At 45.1% G+C, this 21,751-nt stretch overlaps 1 protein-coding gene across 3 annotated transcripts in view; it reads left to right on the top strand.

The window, feature by feature from the left end:
* Positions 1-20,830, top strand: part of TFAP2C (transcription factor AP-2 gamma) — a 37,791-nt gene extending 16,961 nt beyond the window's left edge. For all 3 annotated transcript variants that reach the window (XM_033964001.1, XM_033963999.1, XM_033964000.1), the window contains exons 6-7: positions 8,672-8,813; positions 19,924-20,830. In XM_033964001.1, coding sequence (XP_033819892.1) covers positions 8,672-8,813; positions 19,924-20,209 — 428 coding nt within the window. In that variant the 3' untranslated portion in view covers positions 20,210-20,830. The remainder of the gene's footprint in view (positions 1-8,671; positions 8,814-19,923) is intronic.
* Positions 20,831-21,751: the final 921 nt, after the last annotated feature.

Below are 21,751 nucleotides of genomic sequence, written 5' to 3'. Positions count from 1 at the left end.
GGCCGCATCTTGGACACCCCTGGTCTAGGGGGTCTGGATTTTCCGACTGGAAAATCTGGCAACCCTAGGTAAAGGCAGCAACTTCCTTCTACTTAGCTGGAACCAGCCTCTATTGAGCTTCAGTGCAATGAACTAATTTAGTGGTCTCAAACTTGTGGCCCCTGCCCGCCAGGTACTATTTTGAGGCCCTCGGTATGTTTAGCATAATCACAAAAGTAAAATAAAACCGTTTCTTGATCATATGTCTCTTTAGCTATAAATGACAATATTATTATTAAAACTTAGCCAAAAGGAAAGATTTATAAAGAGTTTTACCTCATGCAAAATTGTCATTTCTTTAATAAGACATTAACTATTTTTTCTGAGGTTCTCCAAGTACCTACAAATCCAAAATGTAGCCCTGCAGAGGGTTTGAGTTTGAGACCACTGGCTTAACTGTAACCATGACATCCTTTTTGTCTTTGGGAAGCAGAGCAGAGATTGTGATGTCATAATGCCTCATTCCACCAATAAGAGCCAACCTCATCAGTAATGTCACAATGGCTTGATTGTCCTGTTCTCCCCTTTGCCCTCCAACCCAGCCAGCGGATTAACTGTTCCCCTTAACTGTATCCATGACATCCTGTTTGTCTTTGGGAAGCAGAGCTGAGATTGTGATGTCATAATGCCTCATTCCACCAATAAGAGCCAACCTCATCAGTGATGTCACAATGGCTTGATTGTCCTGTTCTCCCCTCTGCCGTCCAACCCAGCCAGCGGATTAACAGTTCTCCTTAACTCAGTGGTCTCAAACTTTTTAATAAGACATTTAACTATTTTTCTGAGGCCCTCCATGTACTTACAAATCCAAAATGTGGCCCTGCAGAGGGTTTGAGTTTGAGACCACTGAACTAATTGGTGTGAGCCCACCTGGACAGATAGAGAAAAAAATGTTTGAGTACCTGAATGTAAACCACTTAGGCTATAAGTGGTATATAATTACTAAAAATAAATAAAGATTGCTTCACAACTTACTTTTTTATGTCGTTGCACTGACAGCCCTTACCTGGCTGATGCTGCTAGGCCTGTGAAGATGTATTTCATTCTTCTTCCTCCTCCCTCACCATGACTCCCTGGCTATAAAGAGCTGAGTCAGCCCATGCTCACAGTACCAGTGACCCCATCCACCTCCACTAAGCAACTATGTGTGAGGCAGGGCCTAACTCAGTCTCTTCTGATTCAGTCTGCTATTAACGGCTGTAGCTGTGGCCAGGAGGTCAGAAAATGGTGATGATGGCAGGAGGAATGAAAAGTCCATGAGGACAGTTAAGAGGAAGTGATTCGTGGTTTACTGGGGGGAGGGGAGGTGCAAATTTACACATGGAGGAAGGAGAGGCATGACCTCTGGATTTGCATGGAGGTAGCATGGAACCAGAGTGGCTTGGAGTACTGTAGACCAGGGCTGCTGCTTCTGGAACCCTGCAGCACTACATATGGATTTTAAATTTGGCCAGTAGGTGTTGCTGTTGTGTAATGATTGGGCCTCCCAAGAGGTTCTAAACCCTGGGATTTGAAGATTTGAGCGGGGAATTGAACCCAAGCCTTCTACATGGCCACTATGATGTTGTGCTGATAGCTTAAATGAGTTTCTCTCAACCCCAGGCTTTTGGGTTTTAAGGATATCCACAATGAATATGCAGGAGATCTGGGAACACAATTGGCTAGGTGCACCTTCAGGTGAGGGTTGAGAAATGCTGGCTTAGAGCATGCAATCTTCACCATGGTATGATTAGAGAACAGCTGATATGTGTGAGCAGGTAAAAATTTAACCCTTCAGTCTAAGCACTGTCTGCTGCTGCTTTCCTTTAGAACAAGGGTACACAGCCTCTGTCCTCTAGGGCTGCAACTCGGCCAACTTTTCAGGATTTTAGCTACAAATATGCACAAGATCCTCCTCCATGCCAAGCTCCCCTTCTGTTGCTACCATTTTACAAGCTTTTGATTGCAATTTTAAAAGTTATGATATTGCTTACTTATGGGGCCCTTTTACAAAGCTGTAGTAAGCATCAGTGTGGTGTTACCGCAGCAAAAAAAAAGGTATACCGCGGGGCACACTGAGGTGTCCCACAGTAATTATGGGATATGCATGTGCTAAAAGGCACAGGGAAAATATGCTATGTAATCCTTTTTATATACTGCATCCTTGCAAAAGAGGGCTCGATGTGGTTTACATTAATAATTTGCACAGTATATTAATTAAAAACCAAAAACAAACCCTAATCATAAAAGCAAAAAACAAAAAAGTCTTTAATCTTTTTCGAAAGATTCGATAGGTAGTGCAGGACCCGCAGACTGATGGGTAATTCATTCCATAAAGTTATAAATAGGAAAGAGCAAGAATGGAAGACTTGACCCCTTGACCAAACACCTTTAAATGATGGAAAAGACAGCTTATAAGCAGTAGAAGATTTACGGCCACCTTGTCGTGGTAGACCCAAAGGCAGTGATAAAACTGAGTCACTTAATTGTCCATAAAATATTTTAAAAACTAGATAAGCTCATTTGGAACTTGAGTCTTGACTGACTAGGAAGCTGATGCAGTGATCTGAAGAGGGGGGCGTGGCATGCTCTGGAGGTGGAGAGTGTGCGCGTTCTACATTAATTGGTTAGTGTGACTACATTAGCACGCCAAGCGATTAGTATTTGCACAGCTCATGAGCCCTTACCTCCTAAATAATGCTTAGCGGTAAGGACTCGTGCACTAATCTCTCTTCATGGCACAATTAGCATGTGGCCATTAATACAAAAACTAGGAAACTGGCCACTTTTTACCACAGTTTGGTAAAAGGGCCCCTGTGTGTTTTGTGGTTTATGATGGTGGCGCAGTGTGTGTGGCATTTTAGTTTTTATTTTATAATGCCTTTGGAAATGGTGGTTGAATTTCTGTTGAATTATATTTCTGGATTTTTGGCAATGCCAGATGTTCTCATTCCAATGTAAATTAAATCATCGTCAGAAAATAATATGTAGATTTGCTCACACTATTCCCCCCGCCCCCCCTTTTTACAAAATCGTAGTGCGGTTTTTAGCACCAGCCATGGTGGTGACAGCTCCGACAGTCATAGGAATTCTATGAGCGTTGGAGCTGTTGCCACTGTGGCCAGAGCTAAAAACTGTGCTATGGTTTTGTAAAAAAAGATGTTTGTGTGTGTGTATATATTTTGAATAATGAGCAATATTTTGTCTTAGATTATGTGTTAGATTTTTAATACCGTATATAGTCGAATATAAGTCTATCTGAATATAAGTCGAGACCCCCATCCCCCCCCAAAAGGATTAAAAATGGTTGACTCGAATATAAGATGGGGGCTTAATATTCAAGTGCCCTGCCAGGCTCTGAACCCGATGTCTAGCAGGCCTCCACCGGGACTGCCGTGGGACCCGGTGGTTGAGCGGTGGGCTGGGATATGAGGGATCCCCCATCTCCTGAATCCCCCAAAAACCCCGCACACCCCTCCCGTCTCCCACATTCAACCCCCCGACTCCTCCTCCGTGGCCTCGCGGTGGGCGGAACAAGAGGAATCCCTTCTGTCTCTTGTGCCTGCCGAAATTGACAACTTGGGTGACTTGGCACTTAGCATGTGCTGCTCGGCGGTGCAGCTTTTGTAAAAAGACTCATAAATGACTTTGCCCAGGTTCACAAGGAGCCACATTGGGGATCGAACCCAGTTCTCAGTTTACTGGGCTAACCATTAGGCTGATAACATGAGCTAATCTTTTAGTAAAAGACCCCCTAAGGATGTAACTGTTGAAGCCAGATGGGACCTAAGCATTTCTTCTGACCTCTTCCCTTCAGCACGTGCCGGTTATATATTCACACTTCAGAAAGATTTTGTGACAAGCTGCATTTCAACATGCAAGGCCCCCCCCCCCCTCCCTCACTGGAAAGAAAAAAAAGTCTGTTGTGTGTTTCTCTGAGAAGAAAGGTACCTCAAAGCAGCAACGAAGTTGTACAGATTGAGGGCTCTTTTTACAAAACTGTGGTAGCGGTTGCTGCCGTGGTAGTCGCTCCGACGCCCATAAGGATTTAATGGGCGTCGGAGCGTTTGCTGTGCTGCAGGGGCTATCGTGGTTTTGAAAAAAGAGGTGTAAATGGGGTGTCCCACACAATGTATGCAGATATGCTTTGACGAATGTCATTTTGGATACCTTCGAAACCACGGCTCTTTGTGGCTCTTTGGTTCAGGCCTGCGTGTAACCATCTTCAGGACCTTACGGGGGGGCTCTTCAAAATGTTTTCTCGCGTTCAGATTTCTCGCACTCGACCAAAAGCATTCTTTTCGGTTGGCGTTAAGAAGTTAGTTGCGTGCTTGGGGAAAAAATGTATTGCAAAACAGGGTGTTTTTTGTGGAAAAGTGATGCAATTTGCTTTTGAGATATTTAGGGCTCTTTTTTCTTTTTTTACTAAGGCGCGCTAACGTTTTTAGCGCACGCAGCATTTTAGCGCGCGCTAAACCCATGCTACGTTTCTAGAACAAAATGCCAGCTCATTGCTGGCGTTAAGGTCTAGCGCGTGCGGCGGTTTAGTGCGCGCTATTCCAGCGTTAAGGCCCTAACGCTCCTTTGTAAAAGGAGCCCTTAATAAATAGTGTTTAAAAAAAATAAAAGTGCGGTGTATGTGGAAACTGCACTTTACAATTAATGTGGAATTAGTGCACATTAACTCTTAAGTTCTATTAAAAATGTGCTAAAAATTGCACACGCAAATTTGGGCGTGCACCCAATTTGCTTGCAAAGTTGAATTGAATTATTTATTTAATTTGTTTTTTTATCCCGCTGTCCCCAAAGAGCTCGGAATACCGTGCGTTCAACCGCCTGCCGCGCTCGTCGCTCACGCCTCCGTTGACGAGGCGTTAGGTTTTTGGCTTGCCGCGGGGGTTAGCGCGTGATGAAATGTCCGTGCTAACCCCCGTAGCGCACCTTGATAAAAGGAGCCCATAGTATACTGTTAACAGGTTACGATTTGCACTGGATTTGCCATAGTCAGTACAATGAGCCAATTAAACACTGATAATCACTGTGCAACAGAGGTTTAGGGGCATGAATTGTAGTGGGTGTTCTAAGGTGATTCGGGATCGCTGAATTCGAAACTGACCTTAATTTTTCAGTATAACCTTCTGATTTTTGGCAAAAGAGCATTATAATGCAAAAATTAACATTTTCGCTATATTTTCTAATGCTTGGAGTAAATGTTATAACAATCTCTGAAATATTAAAACAAGTTTGCCTCAAATTAGATTTTTCCCCCCAGATAATCTTGGTAGTGTTAGTGACGAGCGCGGGGAAAGGTTTCACCAGGACATCGCTACAATGGAGGAACGATATCAGGGCAGATGGAATTCATCAATGCTGGCTGACTATTGTGGGACATTAATGTCCCTAATTAATGTCCCTGACTATTGTGGGACATTAATTAGGGATGCTCCTAATCTTTTTTTTTTTTTTTTTTTTTTAATAAATGCGTTTCAACAGCAAAACAATTCTAGAAAATGATATTTATAGGAACTCTTAAATCGGCGCAATGCGTTACATTATGATTTCTCATGCTCTAAATATTTGCGATTTGCTCAAAAACTATATGTGATGGGAGAATACTGAGGCTATTTCCATACACAGGAGGTCAAATTCTATAAAGTAAACCTCGTTTTCTTCTTGCCCCAGAAAAAAAAGTTTAATTTTGTTGCGCAGTGTAATGGGGACCTTAATGAGCAATTATTGATGCTAATTGGTTTCAATTAAAAATTAATGTGCATAAATTTTAGTCACGGGGATCTGCGCCTAAATTTTATGCGCAAGTCGGAAAAGGGGGCATGGAAATGGGAAGATCATGGCAGATCCGAGACGCTCTTTAATTTACATGCATCATAATAGAATAAGGGGGGTTTCCTTGCCTAATTTAGGTACAAGGATTTACACCATGTTCCAGTTGGTGTAAATGGCTGTGTCTAAAGTTTAGCGCGGTTCTCGGCGCTATTCTGTACGTGGGACCCTGATTCTATAAATGGCGCCTAAATCGATAAGTGCCTAGGAAAACGGCACCTACCGCATGTCATTCAAAGTTAGGCGCCATTTTATAGAATTGTGCCTAGCGGCACCTAAATCAAATTAGGAACCACTAGGCATCTGCGGCTTAGGTGTTGGTATATTAGGCCAGAGTTTTCTTTGCCTATGATATCACCACGTAACTATTCTACACCTAAACTCTGCTCCTAACCACATCCACTTTTCAGATAGGTGCCTTTGTGTAGATGCCTACCAAGTTAGGCGCCTACCTGAAAATTTAATTTTTTTCCCCCCCAAAATTTTAATTTTAATTTTATCTTTATATGTTTTTTAATGGTCCTTTCAATTATTGGTGCCAATTAACCAATTAAAAAAACTAATCTTCCCCCTTTTACTCCAGCTTTTATAGAACATAAGAATTGCTGCTGCTAGGTCAGACCAGTGGTCCATCGTGCCCAGCAGTCCGCTCACGCGGCGGCCATCTGGTCAAAGGCCCGCACCCTGAGACTAGCCCTACCTGCATACGTTGCCGGTTCAGCAGGAACTTGTCTAACTTTGTCTTGACTCCCTGGAGGATGTTTTCTCCTATAACAGCCTCCGGAAGAGCGTTCCAGTTTTCTACCACACTCTGGGTGAAGAACTACTTCCTTACGTTTGTACGGAATCTATCCCCTTTCAATTTTAGAGAGTGCCCTCTCATTCTTCCTACCTTGGACAGAGTGAACAACCTGTCCTTTTCCACCAAGTCTTTTCCTTTTCAGTACCTTCTTACCCTTATACTTCTAGAACGCTGAGATTCAACAATCAGAACCTACTAATAATCCCCTCCACCCGTGAAATTGCCTTACAGGTAGCTTCATAGTCTATCTTTTCAGTTATGCCCCCCCCTCCATCCCCTGCTCTGGAATGCCATACCCTTTGACAATATATTAGAATCTTCTTTGGAGAAATTCAAATCCAAACGCAAAACTTTCTTATTCACTGATGCTTTTTTTTGCATTTGAGTTCAACCTTTCCAGCCAAGGTTGACAAACGCTTCCCAAGAAGCGATTCCCACCCTATTGTGCGTTCCCATTCATCTCCCTACCTTTTTTTTTTAAATGTATCATCTCAATGTAATTCCTCACCCAAGATTATTCCCCCACCTATTGTTTGTCCCCTCCATGTTCCGTTTCTTTTAATTTTGTAGTTTAGTCCACTTTCCTTTCGTTCAAGTTTGTCTATCTGTTTGTCACACTAACTTTCTCCAGTTACTGTATTTTTCGCTCTATAAGACACACCCTTGATTTAGAGTAAGAAAACAAGGAAAAAAATTTCTGACCCAAATTGTGTACTACTATATGCCAGGCTCTGCACCCTGTCCCCTCTTCCCGGCTAGGCTCTGCACCCTGTTCCTTTCATTTTTCATATACACACAGCAGATAAAATCATTTTTCCTACCTTTGTTGTCTGATGATTTCATGAGTCTCCTTCCTTCCTTCCTTCACTCAGGCCCAACAATTGTCCCTTTCTATTCCCTCCCTCCCATTCCCACTCTCCCTCACTGCTTTCCAGCTTTTGTCCTTCGTCCTCCCTCCCTGTGGCGCCGAAGCCTGCCTGCCTTCCTCCCTCCCTCTGCTGCCGCGCCGGCCTGCCTATCCGCTGCCGATTCCTCCTCTGTCCCCGGGCTGCTGCTGCGCCGCAACTCCAGGATGGGAAGGGCCAGCGTGCAGCGATTGCACGCTGATGGCCCACAAGCCTTCCCCCGACGTCAGTTCTGGCATGGGTCCTGGAAGTGACGTCGGAGAGAGCACTGAAGCCGATGCAAGCAGCAAGTTCGTGGCTGCTCGCGCTTAAGTTAAAAAGGTATGGGGGGGAAGGGGTGTGCTTGCAGCAGGGGGAGCAGTGGGAAGGGGGTGGAGAGCAGGAGGGGTACCAGTGCCCTGAGGAAGACCGCACCCAGGGCAGGCAGACCGTCCCCCCCATGCAACCCATTATTATGCCACTGCCTATGCATTGAGGGGGCCAATTCTGCAATTGGGTGCCTAAAAAGATAGGCACCTAATGTTAGTCACCTATTCCATGGCAATCATACTTTAGGTACCCATTACAGAATTGTGCCTAACTACAACCAAGGCACCTATTAGGCACCTACAAAGTAGGCCAAGATTTTAAAAGCCTATATTGTAGGTGCCTACGTACTTTAGAGAATCACACCTAGTGGTGCCTAATTCCTCTTCCCATAAACATGCTTACTTTGGAGTTAGGGGCCTATCACCCAATTAATATATATATTTTTTTCAATTATGAGCTTCCCTAACTTAGGCACCTATTTTTAGGAGCCTTTTATATAATTTCCCTCTAAATGAATGGGGAAAGTGCTGGGAGAGCCCCTAACATTAAGCAGTTTCCTTTTCATTTTGTAAAAGGAGAACACAGCATATCGAGTAGATAAAGGCAAAAAAAGGGTCTTCCAAGCTCATTTCTGATTAATTTAAAAAATAAAATAAAATACTGATTTGTGCACATCTCAGTCTCTTATTTGCATATGATAAGTCTGGCGATCAGTATATGGTAACTGGAAAATCGTAGGGGCGGTAGTGTGTTCAGGGTTTCTAACTTGTCTCCTGGTGCCTGTTTTTCTCTCTAGGTGAAGCTGTGCATCTTGCCCGGGACTTTGGTTATGTTTGTGAAACGGAGTTTCCTGCTAAAGCAGTTGCCGAGTACTTGAGCAGACCTCATATGGAACGCAATGAAATGGCCAATAGGAAGAATATGCTTTTGGCTGCAAAGTTAGTACAGTCGCTTTTCCTTACAAATCTTTACCCCCTCCCCCCCACCCACACTTTTTTTTAGACGCGCCTGATAATCAAGTGCCATATACAGTCAAACCTCGGTTTGCGAGTATCGAGATTCTCGGGGAGAGCGGGAGCCAGAAGGCCTTGAGCATGCGCAGATGCTCAAGGCCCAGCCCAGGCAAGAGGCAGGATTTTCGGGCACCGCACGTCCTGTGAGTTGGTGCTGCATGCTGGTGCCGGATCGGGGTAAGGGCTTGTGTTTGGGCGGGCGGGCGATGCCAGATCGCAGGGGGGTTGGCGTTTGTGGGGGGGAGGGGGGGCGATTCCGGTTCTCGGAGTGTGTGTGTGGAAGCACACCAGTGGCCTCGGGGGTGGGGTCTTTTTGGGATGGGGTGAGGTGGAGCAGCGCTGGTGGCCTCGGGGGGGGGGGAGGGGGAAACCAATCAAGCGAGTTTCCCTTACTTCCTATGGGGAAACTCGCTTTGATATACAAGCAATTTGGTTTACGAGCATGCTTCTGGAACAAATTATGCTCATAAACCAAGGTTCCACTGTATATGGAAACTTAGATTACATTCCCAGGCCTGCCTTCAGCTTCACAGGCTGGCATGCCTTAAAGATACAGTAGCATTCCAGGCTAGTAAAATGAATACCTGGTGGAATACTCTTAATTCCTCAAGCTCAATCTTATCATTCTTTTAGAAAAGTATTGAAAACTTATTTCTTTGATAAATTCATCTCTTGATCGTTTAGTACTGTATTTATGATAGGTATATGATGTGTGTTTATATGATTCGCTGACTGTTCAGCTTTTTTTGATTGACGTCAATCGCCTAGAACTCATTGGTATGGCGGTATGCAAAAATAAAGTTTTATTATTATTGGCCCCTGTGAAAGGTGAGCGGGGGGATCCCATCTGTTCTGCAGTTGATGTATTAATGGTCTTGAGGGTGCACTTCTTTGTGTTTCACAGAATGGTGCTCTACACCAGTGGTTTCCAACCCTGTCCTGGGGGGGGGATTTCAGGCTAGCCCTAATGAATATGCATGAGAGAGATTTGCATATAATGGAAGTGAGAAGCATGCAAATCTGCTCCATGCATATTCATTAGGGCTATCCTGAAAAGCCGATTGGCCTGGTGGTCCACCAGGACAGGGTTGGGAACCACTGATCTACACCTCTTGGCCAGAGAAGAATTGTCATGACTGGGTTAGATGGGGGAGGAGGAATAAAGCCAGGCAGAGCCCTGAGGAGCTACAAAGGAAAGCATATAGGGCTAGAGCAGGGGTGGGCAACCAGTCGAGTTTTCAGGATTGCCCCAATGAATATGCAAATAGATCTCATGCATATTCATTGGGGAAATCCTGAAAACCCGACTGGATTCCGGCCCTCAAGGACCGGAGTTGCCCACCCCTGGGCTAGAGGAAGAAAATCAGCATAGAGTGCTCTTGAGTTGTGTGCTGTTTTAATGCTTGCATTTGATTGCCATGCAGAACCAACTAACTAGGCATAAATCCTGGCATGAAAGGTGGGTGCAGATCCTTGGATTCAATAACGCTACGTGCGTTTTGGAAGATCACTCCTGACCTGCCCATGACCGTCCCAAGGCCATGCCCCCTTTTTGGGCTGCGCCTAATTTTATAGAATAGAACGCAGTGAGATTCACACTCAACTACCAATCGAGGGCAATTTAATGCTAATCATTGGTAGCATTCAATTGGCATTAATTTAACCATTAAGTAATTGAAGTGTAAGCACATTTCAGGATCACCCAAAAATTTTGGTGTGCATCTCTGAGTGCTATATAGAGAATTGGGAGGATGGTATCATACCATATATTTTCGAATATAAACCGAGGTAACCTTCCCTCCCCCCCCAAAAAAAAAAGGAGGAAAAAATGTTGACTTGAATATAAATTAGGGTGTTTATGTTAATATTCAAGTGTTCTGCCCTGCAAGGCTCTGCACCCAGCCCCCTCCCTTAATCCCCCCTTAATCTTCCCTTAATCCCCACCCAGCCCCCTGCTAGGTTCTGCACCCAGCCCCCTCTTCCTTCCCTGCCCTGCCAGGCTCTGCATCTTGTCCCCCCTTTCTCCTAATGCCTTACAGGGTTCCCCCGGGCTTGCCATAATCCTTGGTGTCCAGCGGTGGGTCAGGTCAGGAGGGATGCCTCCTGTCCCAGCCGACTTTTTCTCACCTCTCTTCCGCCTCCTCGATTTAGTAAAAAGCGTACCTTTAAAATCCCTGGTGGTCCAGTGGTGAACTGGGGCAGGAGAGATCTTCCTACTCTCTTGTCCCGTGCAGAACCACTCTCTGAATGGCTGCCATGAGTTCTCACGGCAGCCTCGCGAGACCATGGGAATTCACGGCAGCCATTCAGATAGCAGCTCTGCATGGTGAGGAGCGTAGGAAGATCGCTCCTGCGCGCTGGACCACCAGGGGTTTTAAAAGTATGCTTTTTACTACTTGGGGGAGGCGGGAGGGAGGTTAGAGTTGGCTGGGACAGGAGGCGGGAGAGATCCCTTCTGTCCTGGCCCACCGCTTGCCCGCCAGGTCTTATGGCAGGCCCAGTGGAGGCCTGCAACATGTCTGGGAGGGGGGTGGGTAGGTGAGTGCTGGCCCAAATATAAACTGAGGCCCCCATTTTTGGGCATTTGTTTGACCAAAAAACCTCAGTTTATTTTCAAGTATGTATAGTATTCCCAATAGAGCTGGCTTCCAATGGATCTAGACCCCTATATAGTAGGTGGTAGCTGTAGGGTCTAAAAATAGGACTTTATACAAGAGCATTGATTGTGTCTTTTGCCAGTGAAAGGGGTGGGGAGGGGGGGCGGAGGTTTAACCTGACGAAAAAAATAAGTGGACCCCAGTCCCATTCATGGTCCCATATGGAAAAGGGGAAAAGATATGCTTCAACTTAACAATTTCTTGGTTTTGTATTACAGTATAGCAGATGAAACTTGCTGGTAGCACTTGTGATTTATTGCATGTTGTGTGTGTGTGTGTGTGTGTGTGAATTTTGTTTGCAAGATTTCTCTCGCTTCTAATCCCGTGTGAAACTTGTTAAGTCTGTGCTAGGTCTGACTTTGGAGTTGCTTTGCAAGTTTTCTGCCAGTGAGCTTGCCGTGAGGAACGCCTGATCAGAACCTGAAAATGCACTTTCTGGTGATCGTGTGTACAGAGAAACAGTAAACGTTCCACTGTAGTTTCTTTTGTAAAGAAGGCTTACTGGCACAAAACCACTTCATACAGTCCACCCAAAAGCCTGACAATGCCTTCTCAGTCTGCAGGCCAAAACTTGGAGAATTTTTTTTTAACTTCTGAAACCCAACACTCTCACGTGTGCAGCTATTAACAGTGTTTGATTTTTTTTTTTTTTTTTTCCTTTTTTAAATTGTTTAGTACCAGGGCATTCATTGCTATGTGATCTCTTCCACATTAGCCAGTTTCAACTGTAAACAAACATGAATTAAGTGCTGAAATGCATCAGTGTAACTCGATTTCCATTACTGAGCTTTCCAGCAAAACTTTACAGCAGAAAGCATGTGTTGAAAAGTTGAGCTAGTAAACACAATCCCCTGCAAACTGCCTTACACCAAATATATTTACATTAGTCTTTAAGCCCGTTATATTAACGGGTGCTAGAATATATGTCTATCTTTCTTTCTGTCTCTCTCCCTACCCCTGTCTCTTTTTTTCTGTCTCTTTCCCTCCGGCTGTCTTTCTTTCTGTCTGTCTCTCTCCCTGCCCCTGTGTCTTTCTTCCTGTCTTCCTCCCTACTTCCCTGTGCAGCAGCTGCAGCATTGCCTCTCCCTCCATTTCCCTGTGCAATAGCATTTTTTTCCCTTCCCCCCCACTTCCCTGTGCAGAAGCCGAAGCATCATTTTTCCCTCCCTCACTTCCCTGTGCAGTAGCCACAGCATTCCCTCCCCCTCCATTTCCCTTTCACCAGCATTCCCCCCTCCATTTCCCTGTTCAGCAGCATTTTTCCCCTCCCCCCACTTCCCTGTGCAGTAGCCACAGCATTCCCTCCCCCTCCATTTCCCTGTTCAGCAGCATTTTTTCCCCTCCCCCACTTCCCTGTGCAGTAGCCACAGCATTCCCTCCCCCTCCATTTCCCTTTCACCAGCATTTTCCCCTCCCCCCCCATTTCCCTGTGCAGCAGCCACAGCATTCCCTCCCCCTCCATTTCCCTGTGCAGCAGCAGGATTTCTCCATCCCCCTAATCTTCCCGCGGTCTGGCCGACTCCCTTGCCGGAGTTATTTTTCAGTTTAAAGGTGCTGCCGCGGCTCCTCTAACAATCCCCGCCTGCATCGGAAGTCTTCTCTGAAGCAGGTGCGGCTCGTGACAGGAGCTGCGGCGGCACCTGTAAACTGAAAAATAACTCCGGCAAGGGAGCCGGCCAACTGGCAGTTCAATTCGGAGCTTCGGTCTGGCCTGCTCCCTGCTCGCCTTGCCGTATTGTATTTTTTAGTTGAAAGATGTGGTGGCGGCTCCTCTCATGATCCCCACCTGTGTCGGAAGTCCGACGCAGGCGGGGATCGTGAGAGGAGCCACCGCCGTGTCTTTCAACTTAAAAATACAATACGGCAAGGCAAGCAGGGAGCAGGCCAGACCGAACAGGATGAAAAACAACCCTAAACAGAACCCATTCCATGCAATACCTTGAGATTCAGCATCACTCTAGCCCCTACCAGCAGCCAATATGTAATATAATAAAATGGTAGCCGTGCATGCGCACTTCTACCTGCCGGGCCCTACAGCGCATGGAAAACGGAACACGTAGTAGGGAGTGCGCATGCGTGGCTAGCGTTTTATTATATCTCACTAAGTACAAATTCTTGTATTACATCATAACAACTGCATAAGCTTGGATTATTTTATGGAGGTATCCACTGTGGCACACTGCTTGTTGGTGAGATAAGTTGATCATTTTATACATATGAATTAGTGTTAGTAACTGTTAGTGCATGACGCAGTACCCCCTACTACCTTTTAGGGTTCCCAGATTTTCCCAAAGGAAAATAAGGACCCATGGACACGTCCCCAGGTCCCGCCCCCCAGCCCCATCACCCTGAACCCATTCGTGCATCGGGACGGCTTCCGCGCATGCCACATCAAACGTAGAAAGGTTCAGTATGGGTACTTGCACTGGTGGTTTGCTTCTGAATGAGTTTGAAATAGTTTTATTTATTTTAATTAGTATACGTGACTTTTTATTAGAAAGGTACGCATTTTAATTATGTTGTGTTGTTTAACTGCTGTGTATGTTTTATATAACCCGCTCAGAACTTTGGATGGAGGGTAGAGAATGACACGGTGACAAAATTCATCACCGTCCCCACGGATAACCGCGGTAAACCATCTTCATGTCATTCTTTAAGGAGAGAGGGAAGAATCAGAGTATGAATGGCCACAACCACTGACCCACAAGCTTTGCTCTGAAGAATGCTGGTGTAGAAGGACTGAGGTTGAAACAGACACTACAGAATGACAGTCTCTGGTATCCAGAGCAGATATTGTGATAAGAACATAAGAACTGCCATCTCCGGATCAGACCTTCGGTCCATCAAGTCCGGCGATCCGCACACGCGGAGGCCCTGCCAGGTGTACACCTGGCGTAATTTATAGTCCACCATATCTTTATATGCCTCTCTTAAGGAGATATGCATCTAGTTTGCTCTTGAAGCCTAGGACGGTCGATTCAGCAATAATCTCCTCTGGGAGGGCATTCCAGGCGTCAACCACTCTCTGAGTGAAGCAGAACTTCCTGACATTAGTCCTGAACCTGTCCCCCCTTAGCTTCATTACATGTCCTCTAGTCCGTGTCAATTTGGACAATGTAAATAATCTTCTCTGCTCTAATTTGTCGATTCCTTTCAGTATTTTGAAGGTCTCGATCATATCCCCACGCAGTCTCCTTTTCTCAAGGGAGAACAATCCTAGTGTTATAAGTCTATCCTCGTATTCCAGTTTCTCCATACCCTTCACCAGTTTTGTTGCTCGTCTCTGCACCCTCTCCAGCAGTTTTATATCCTTCTTTAGGTAGGGAGACCAATGTTGGACGCAGTATTCCAAGTGTGGTCTGACCATTGCCCTATAAAGCGGCATTATAACTTTCTCCGATCTACTCGAGATTCCTTTCTTTATCATGCCCAACATTCTATTTGCCTTCTTTGCCGCTGCCGCGCATTGTGCCGATGGCTTCAGGGTCCTATCTATCAGTACACCCAGGTCCTTTTCTTGTTCACTCTTCCCCAGAGTTGCACCTGACATTGTATACTCGTATTCCTTATTCTTATTGCCTAAATGCATTACCTTGCATTTCTCCACATTGAACTTCATCTGCCATTTCTCCGCCCATGTTTCTAACCGACACAAGTCGCTCTGGAGTTCCTCTCTATCCTCCTGCGATCTGATTGCCCGGCATAGTTTTGTATCGTCTGCAAACTTGATGATCTCACTGGATGTTCCTTCTTCCAGGTCATTGATATAAATATTAAAAAGGATCGGCCCAAGTACCGAACCCTGGGATACACCACTAGTCACTTTCTCCCAGTCGGAGAACTTCCCATTTATGCCCACTCTCTGCTTTCGGTTTTCCAGCCATTTGCCTATCCATCTTTGTATATATCCCTCTATGCCATGGCTTTGTAGTTTCCTGAGAAGTCTTTCATGTGGAACTTTGTCGAACGCTTTCTGGAAGTCCACATAAGAGCCTTAAAGGACCTAGTCCGCTAGGGACACAGGACCCAACACGGTCCGCGTTTGGACAAAAAGTCTTCTTCAGGGGTCCCTATAAAGGTGAGTATGTGGGAAACAACTGTGTCATAATACCTCATTCCAAAAGTGCCTAAGAGCCAATCACATCAGTGATGTCACAATGGCTTCATTATCCTTGGCTCACATAAGAATCAGAGTATGAATGGGCTCAGCCACTGACCCTCAAGCTTTACTTTGAAGAATGCTGGTGTAGAAGGACTGAGGTTGAAACAGACACTAGAAAATGATATGGGATTATTTCCCGCGGTTATCCGTGGGAACGGGAACGGTGATGAATTTAATCACCGTGTCATTCTCTAATGGAGGGGATATAAAGTTGATTGATAACTAAGGGCCCTTTTTATCGAGCTGCACTAGAGGCTTTTGTGTGAGCTGGCACGGTAAATGCTCCGACATTCTTAGAATTCCTATGAGTATTGGAGCACTTACCGCGCTGGCCCGTGCTTAAAAACTGCTAGCATAGCTTGATAAAGGGAGGGGGGTGGGGGAGGAAATCTATTTCATCCACTTGCACGTAACATACATCCCCTTCTTTACAAAGCCGCACTGCTGTTTTTAGTGGCTTTGTAAAGGACGGTCCACAGTGACATAGAATCCTTCACCCTTTTCAGTAAAAAAGCACACAAAAGCTGATTTCTGACTTTAAAAAAAAAATGCATTTTTAAGAGGGATAATGAGAGATAATTGAACGGACAATTAATAAACTTGTTACCTTTTTACCGTTCCATCTTGGAGGGAAAAGAGCTCTTAATTTTACTGTAATTTAAATTGAAAAAAACAAAAGGAATTGATCCCAAAATATCCACAAAGAAGAAAATCCAGAGAAAACAAAAAAAAACCCTCTGTGGAGTGACGATGTTCCTAAATGGACTTTATTAGAAAGTGCCAAAGTTCCAAAGGTACACTGAAATCATCCACATAAAAGTAAATCATCCACATAAGAGCCTTAAAGGACCTAGTCTGCTAGGGATACAGGACCCAACACGGTCCGCGTTTCGACAAAAAGTCTTCTTCAGGGGTCCCTGGTGGGTCCTATAAAGAGTATGTGGGAAACAATTGTGTGGTGAACCAGAAGTGAGACACTGCTTGCACACAGTTGTTTCCCACATACTCACCTTTATAGGGACCCCTGAAGAAGACTTTTTGTCCAAACGCAGACCGTGTTGGGTCCTGTGTCCCTAGCGGACTAGGTCCTTTAAGGCTCTTATGTGGATGATTTACTTTTATGTGGATGGAATTATTTTATGTGGGTAATTTTAAATTGAGATAGTAAGGGGGGGGGGGGGGGCAGTCCGCCCCAGGTGCCATCTTGTGGGGGGCGCCGGCAGCTGTCCTCCTCTCTGCCCCCCCCCCTGCTCCTTCCCATCCTTCCTGCCCATGGGCGTGCGCTCCTTCCCTCGTGCCTCTTTAATTTTCTCAGCGCTAGCAGCAGCACCACGAAAGTGGGAGAGTAGACACGACGCGGGCAGCACGTTCGTGATGCTGCTCTCGCCAGGAAAATTAAAGAGGTGGGGAGAAGGGGGGGGATCAGTAAGGAGAAGAGGGTGGGACTACACCATTGAATTGAGAGACTTGAAAAGTAACTGGTAGCAGAGCCTGAAATAGATGCCGATAACTTGTCTTATATTATTACTGGTCGTGTTATTTTTAGTCCAGCAAACATAAGGGCCTTTTTACTAAGCGGTGGTGAGCGCTAATGAGCGCTTACCACCTATTAAAAACAGTGCCACTGGTACATGCTCAGGAGCCACGCTGTAATGGAGGGCTCGGCACCTGCTTCCCACATGCTTTTTATTTTTTTTTAATTTATAAATTTCAATCGTTACATTCACAAAATGAACAAAGAAAAGGATACATCATCAGAATTTTACCAACGACGAGCAATACAAATCATAAATTCCTTTCAAGCCCACATTATTGAGGAGACCTACTTCATGTCTTAGGAAAATAAATTAAAGAAAATATAGAAATGGACAAATAATCCAGTAATTAGTGGACCATAAATCCATTCACAATAATCTGTGTTTTTTGTTTTTTTTAAATTTTATTTATTTATACAATTTTATAAAATTACCAAGCATAAACATCTTGTACATAAAAGTGCGATCAAAAACCAAATTAACTTAATTTTCCAAAATTGAAAAACACAGCTAAGCTTAAAAATAAAAATACATAAAATAAACTCATTTGATCACACACTAGTCCTCAATAATTGGATCCAAGATTTAAAGAGTAGAGCAAAATTAATCGGAAAATTTATCAAGGAAAGCCATGTTTTCAGACGTTTCCTAAATTCCTCATAAGTAGTGGGCGAAAGCAATTGTTCTAGGTCTTTACCCCATGATGCTGCTTGGTGCGAGAGAAGCAGCATCATGGGGTAAAGACCTAGAACAATTGCTTTCACCCACTACTTATGAGGAATTTAGGAAACATCTGAAAACACACCTGTTCCTAAAGTATCTAGACAACTGATCCTCTCTTCTCTCTCCCCTCTATAGCGATTAACTTGTTCTATTGATCACTCTCTCCTCAAAAATGGATTTCCTGTCCTATTTAACCCTCTTTCTTCCTCCCCTCTTAAAGTCAATCAATTTGTACCTTTGCTTAATCTTTGTAAACCGCATAGAACTTCACGGTACTGCGGTATATAAGCTGTATTATGTCTACTGCAGTCCAGAAAGTTAAACTTCCTTAGGCGCAGCTATTCCTTTCTCAAGATGTTTCATTGAGAGAAAACTTATCAATTGAGATGGCTCTGTAAAGATATACTTCAAAGAACAGTATCTAACTACACATTTACATGGATATCTCGGAAAGAAAATACCACCTATTTGAGTCACTCCAGGTTTCAAGATTAAGAATTCTCTTCTTCTTCTTTGGGTCTTTAATCTGGGTTTTATTCATATTCGTTCCTCAATCTAATAGGTAATCATGTTGTCTCTCTGGCCACTAAAAATTATTGCAACGGTATCGGTGTCTTGTAATTTAACAAGGCACTTACAGGGAAATTTTAAGTAAAAGGATGCCTCCAGAGCCACCGGAAAAAATCCTCACCAGATCTCCACAAAATTTGGTCAATCTATTTTTGAAATACAATTTCATTAATAACATCTTATCCGTCTCACTCATGCAAAGTTATGACTAGGTTGGAACGAGTCTGGATCAAATCTTGACTATCCTCTAAGAAATCAGTCGGATTAATTTCAGTTGATACCAGTTGGTCCACTCCCTGATTAGATTCAAGCTTCTTTTTCTGAGGAACATAATAGAAACTATTGATGGGAAAATTCTCCGCTTTGCAAGTGTGTTTGGAGGTAGATGGTAGCTGCGCTTTGCGCTACTTGGATATTGTGTGGGATCGGCATAGGCTGACTGATTAGTGCAGGAGCCCTTGGGGCTGGACACTACAACACGTTCTGCTATCGTCCAGTGCCATGGAAACTAGCTCCAGTTGCGCGTCGATTGCACACTGGCACCGGTTGCGGCATCGAAGCTACGTGAAACAGTGGCGCCGGAAATGTAGGCCAGCATTTTGAAGGCCTACATGTCCGGCACCCACGATTCACATGCATCGGGGCCACGGAGGCACGTGAGGATGCCTTACGGTCATTTCTGGCTTTAGCCACACCTTCAACCTTAGGCCACAATTACTGCGCTGCTTAAGGAGGTGCCAGCAGGTAGCTAATATTTTTTTTTCTTAATGGCAGTTTAATTACTTTCTAATGATGCGGTAAATTAAGTTAGGTGGTGGTACCGCCACTTACTTAAGCTGCCATTTTTAGAATCAGCCCCTTAAGGTCTACTAAACTGTTAAGAGCTTGCGTGGTCATGGTCATGTGCTAATTCCACAATTTGCACATGACCATTAATAGGAAAATGGCAATATCGGCCATTTTAGACCCGCACTACAAAGTGGCCTCGACTTGTGGGAAACTTCTGTCACTTTTTAGTGCAGCTGTAGTAAAAGGACCCTATATTTGGAGTTACCAGACATCTGGATTTCCCCAGACATCTCCTGCTTTTTGAGGACATGTCCGGGGGTCTGGAAGGCACGCGCGCGTGACATCATTGCGTGGCGTCTGCACATGCGTGGACTTCCTCCCTGCCTGACGAGCAGGCAGTGGGGGGCAGGACTGGGGCATTAAAGGATGGGGATGGACAGGCCTGGGGGCAGGTCTAGGGGGTCCAGATTTTCTGGCAACCCTACCTATATTTAGCTAAATATCTGCTACGTCAAAGCATTTACATAGAACATAGGTTTGAATGGAAGTCATGTATTGTACCAATAGTCATCAAATTCCTTTAACTCTTTGTCTTGTAGGCAGATTTGCAAGGAATTCACGGACCTGTTGACTCAAGACAGGACTCCTCTGGGAAACAGCAGACCCAGCCCAATCTTGGAACCTGGTATCCAGAGCTGTTTGGCACATTTTAGCCTGATCACGCATGGCTTTGGGTGTGCCGCTATCTGCGCTGCCATGACGTCTGTCCAAAATTACCTGAATGAAGCGTTAAAAGTAGCAGACAAAATGTACATGAACAGTGGTGACCAGAGCCCAGCAGAAACGAACAAAAGTCTTGAGAAATTGGATAAACATCGGAAGTGAATGAGGACATCCAGAAAATGAACAGACTTATTAAAAAAAACAAAACATTTTCCTAGGCCTGGATTGAGATCTTCTCACTCGAAGGAGATGACAGAAAATGTCAAACTTCTGTACTCGCTGGCTATCCGTGATCTTGGGCGGATCTTGGTTCGGAATTGCTCACCCTTCTCTGCACTCACATATTGTATCTGTTTCAAAAGCTGCAGCATTTTTTTTTCCATTTGAGATTTTCCTAACAGATAAAACACATTTGTCCTGACTATTCATTTTAGGCCCTTAGCTCCAAGATTGGTTTTACATATTATTACTACTAATGGAAGTGTACAATGATCTGCAAACTGTGGAATTATTTTTGAAGTCATATCAACAGGTAACTGCTCTTCCCCAGGTAGGACAATTCTGTCCGGCAGGTAGGAAGGTGTTGGTCTTCGGTCTGCATTCCTAGTTAACCATTGTGTGTGCAAAGTAACCTTTCTTGCCTCTGCTATATACAGATTCTCCTATACAGTACTCCCCCGAAATTCACGGAGGTTCCGTTCCAGGTACCCCCATGAATTTCAAAAAAATTCAAATGTGGTGTTTCGCCTGTCAAAAGGCAGGAGAGGGCAGCTGGAGTGCTGGCGGGTGAAGAAAATCACTCGTGGTCTGCTCCGACCGCTTCTTCTTGGAGTAAAGTCGGGCTACACCCATCAGGAGCTACTTTGACACGCAGCTCCTGATGGGTGTAGCCCGACTTTACTACAGGAAGAGGAGGTCGGAGCAGACCGTGAATGAGCGAGTCCGCGAACCGCAAATTCGCGGGGAACACTGTATATTGATGTCGGAGAACAAGAAACTGGCTGGTTGTAATACTCCAGGACGGGTTACGTTCTTTCATATACAGACTACTAGGCAACAGTGGCATAGCAGGGGGGAGCGGTCCACCCTGGTACCTGCTGGTGGAGGTGCTGGCCCCCTTCTCTCCGTCTCTTCCCATTCCTTCCCTCGCCATGTGTGTGCCCCCCTTCTGCCATGAACAACAACTTCAGTGTGCACCTCGCAACCGCGTCGTCTCTCCCGCTGGGCGCCACGCATAGGAAGCGACGGCAGTGGGAAAGACGACGGGGTTGCGAGGAGCACATTGAGGTTCTTGTTGCTCGCAGTGGCGACCTAAAGGGGAAGGGGAGGGGGCACACGTGCGGTAGGGGAGAGGTGCCACAGTCCTGGGCGCCTCTCATCCTTTCTATGCCACTGCTAGACAAACACCAAATATGCAGCCATTCCTTAGATAAAATAAAAGCAATCATATAAATAGAATATACTACCAGTGAAGTAGTAAATGGGGGGGGGGAAGGGCAGTCCGCCATGGGTGCCATGTTGATGGGGCGCCAGCCCCCTCTTCCTTTCCGCTCCCCCTTCTTCCCGCTCCTCCCCTTGCCATGTGCACGCCCTTTCTCTTTCCCCCCTACCTCCAGTTCTCCGCCATGAGCAATAACTTTAACGTGCTCCTTGCGACTGTGTTATCTCTCTCTTGCTGATGTCACTTCTGGGTGCCGCACATAG

Source organism: Geotrypetes seraphini, chromosome 11, assembly GCF_902459505.1.
Source record: "Geotrypetes seraphini chromosome 11, aGeoSer1.1, whole genome shotgun sequence".
Taxonomy (NCBI): Eukaryota; Metazoa; Chordata; class Amphibia; order Gymnophiona; family Dermophiidae; genus Geotrypetes; species Geotrypetes seraphini.
The sequence above is the reverse complement of the archived record's forward strand: the minus strand, read 5'-3'. Positions and strand labels throughout refer to the sequence as shown.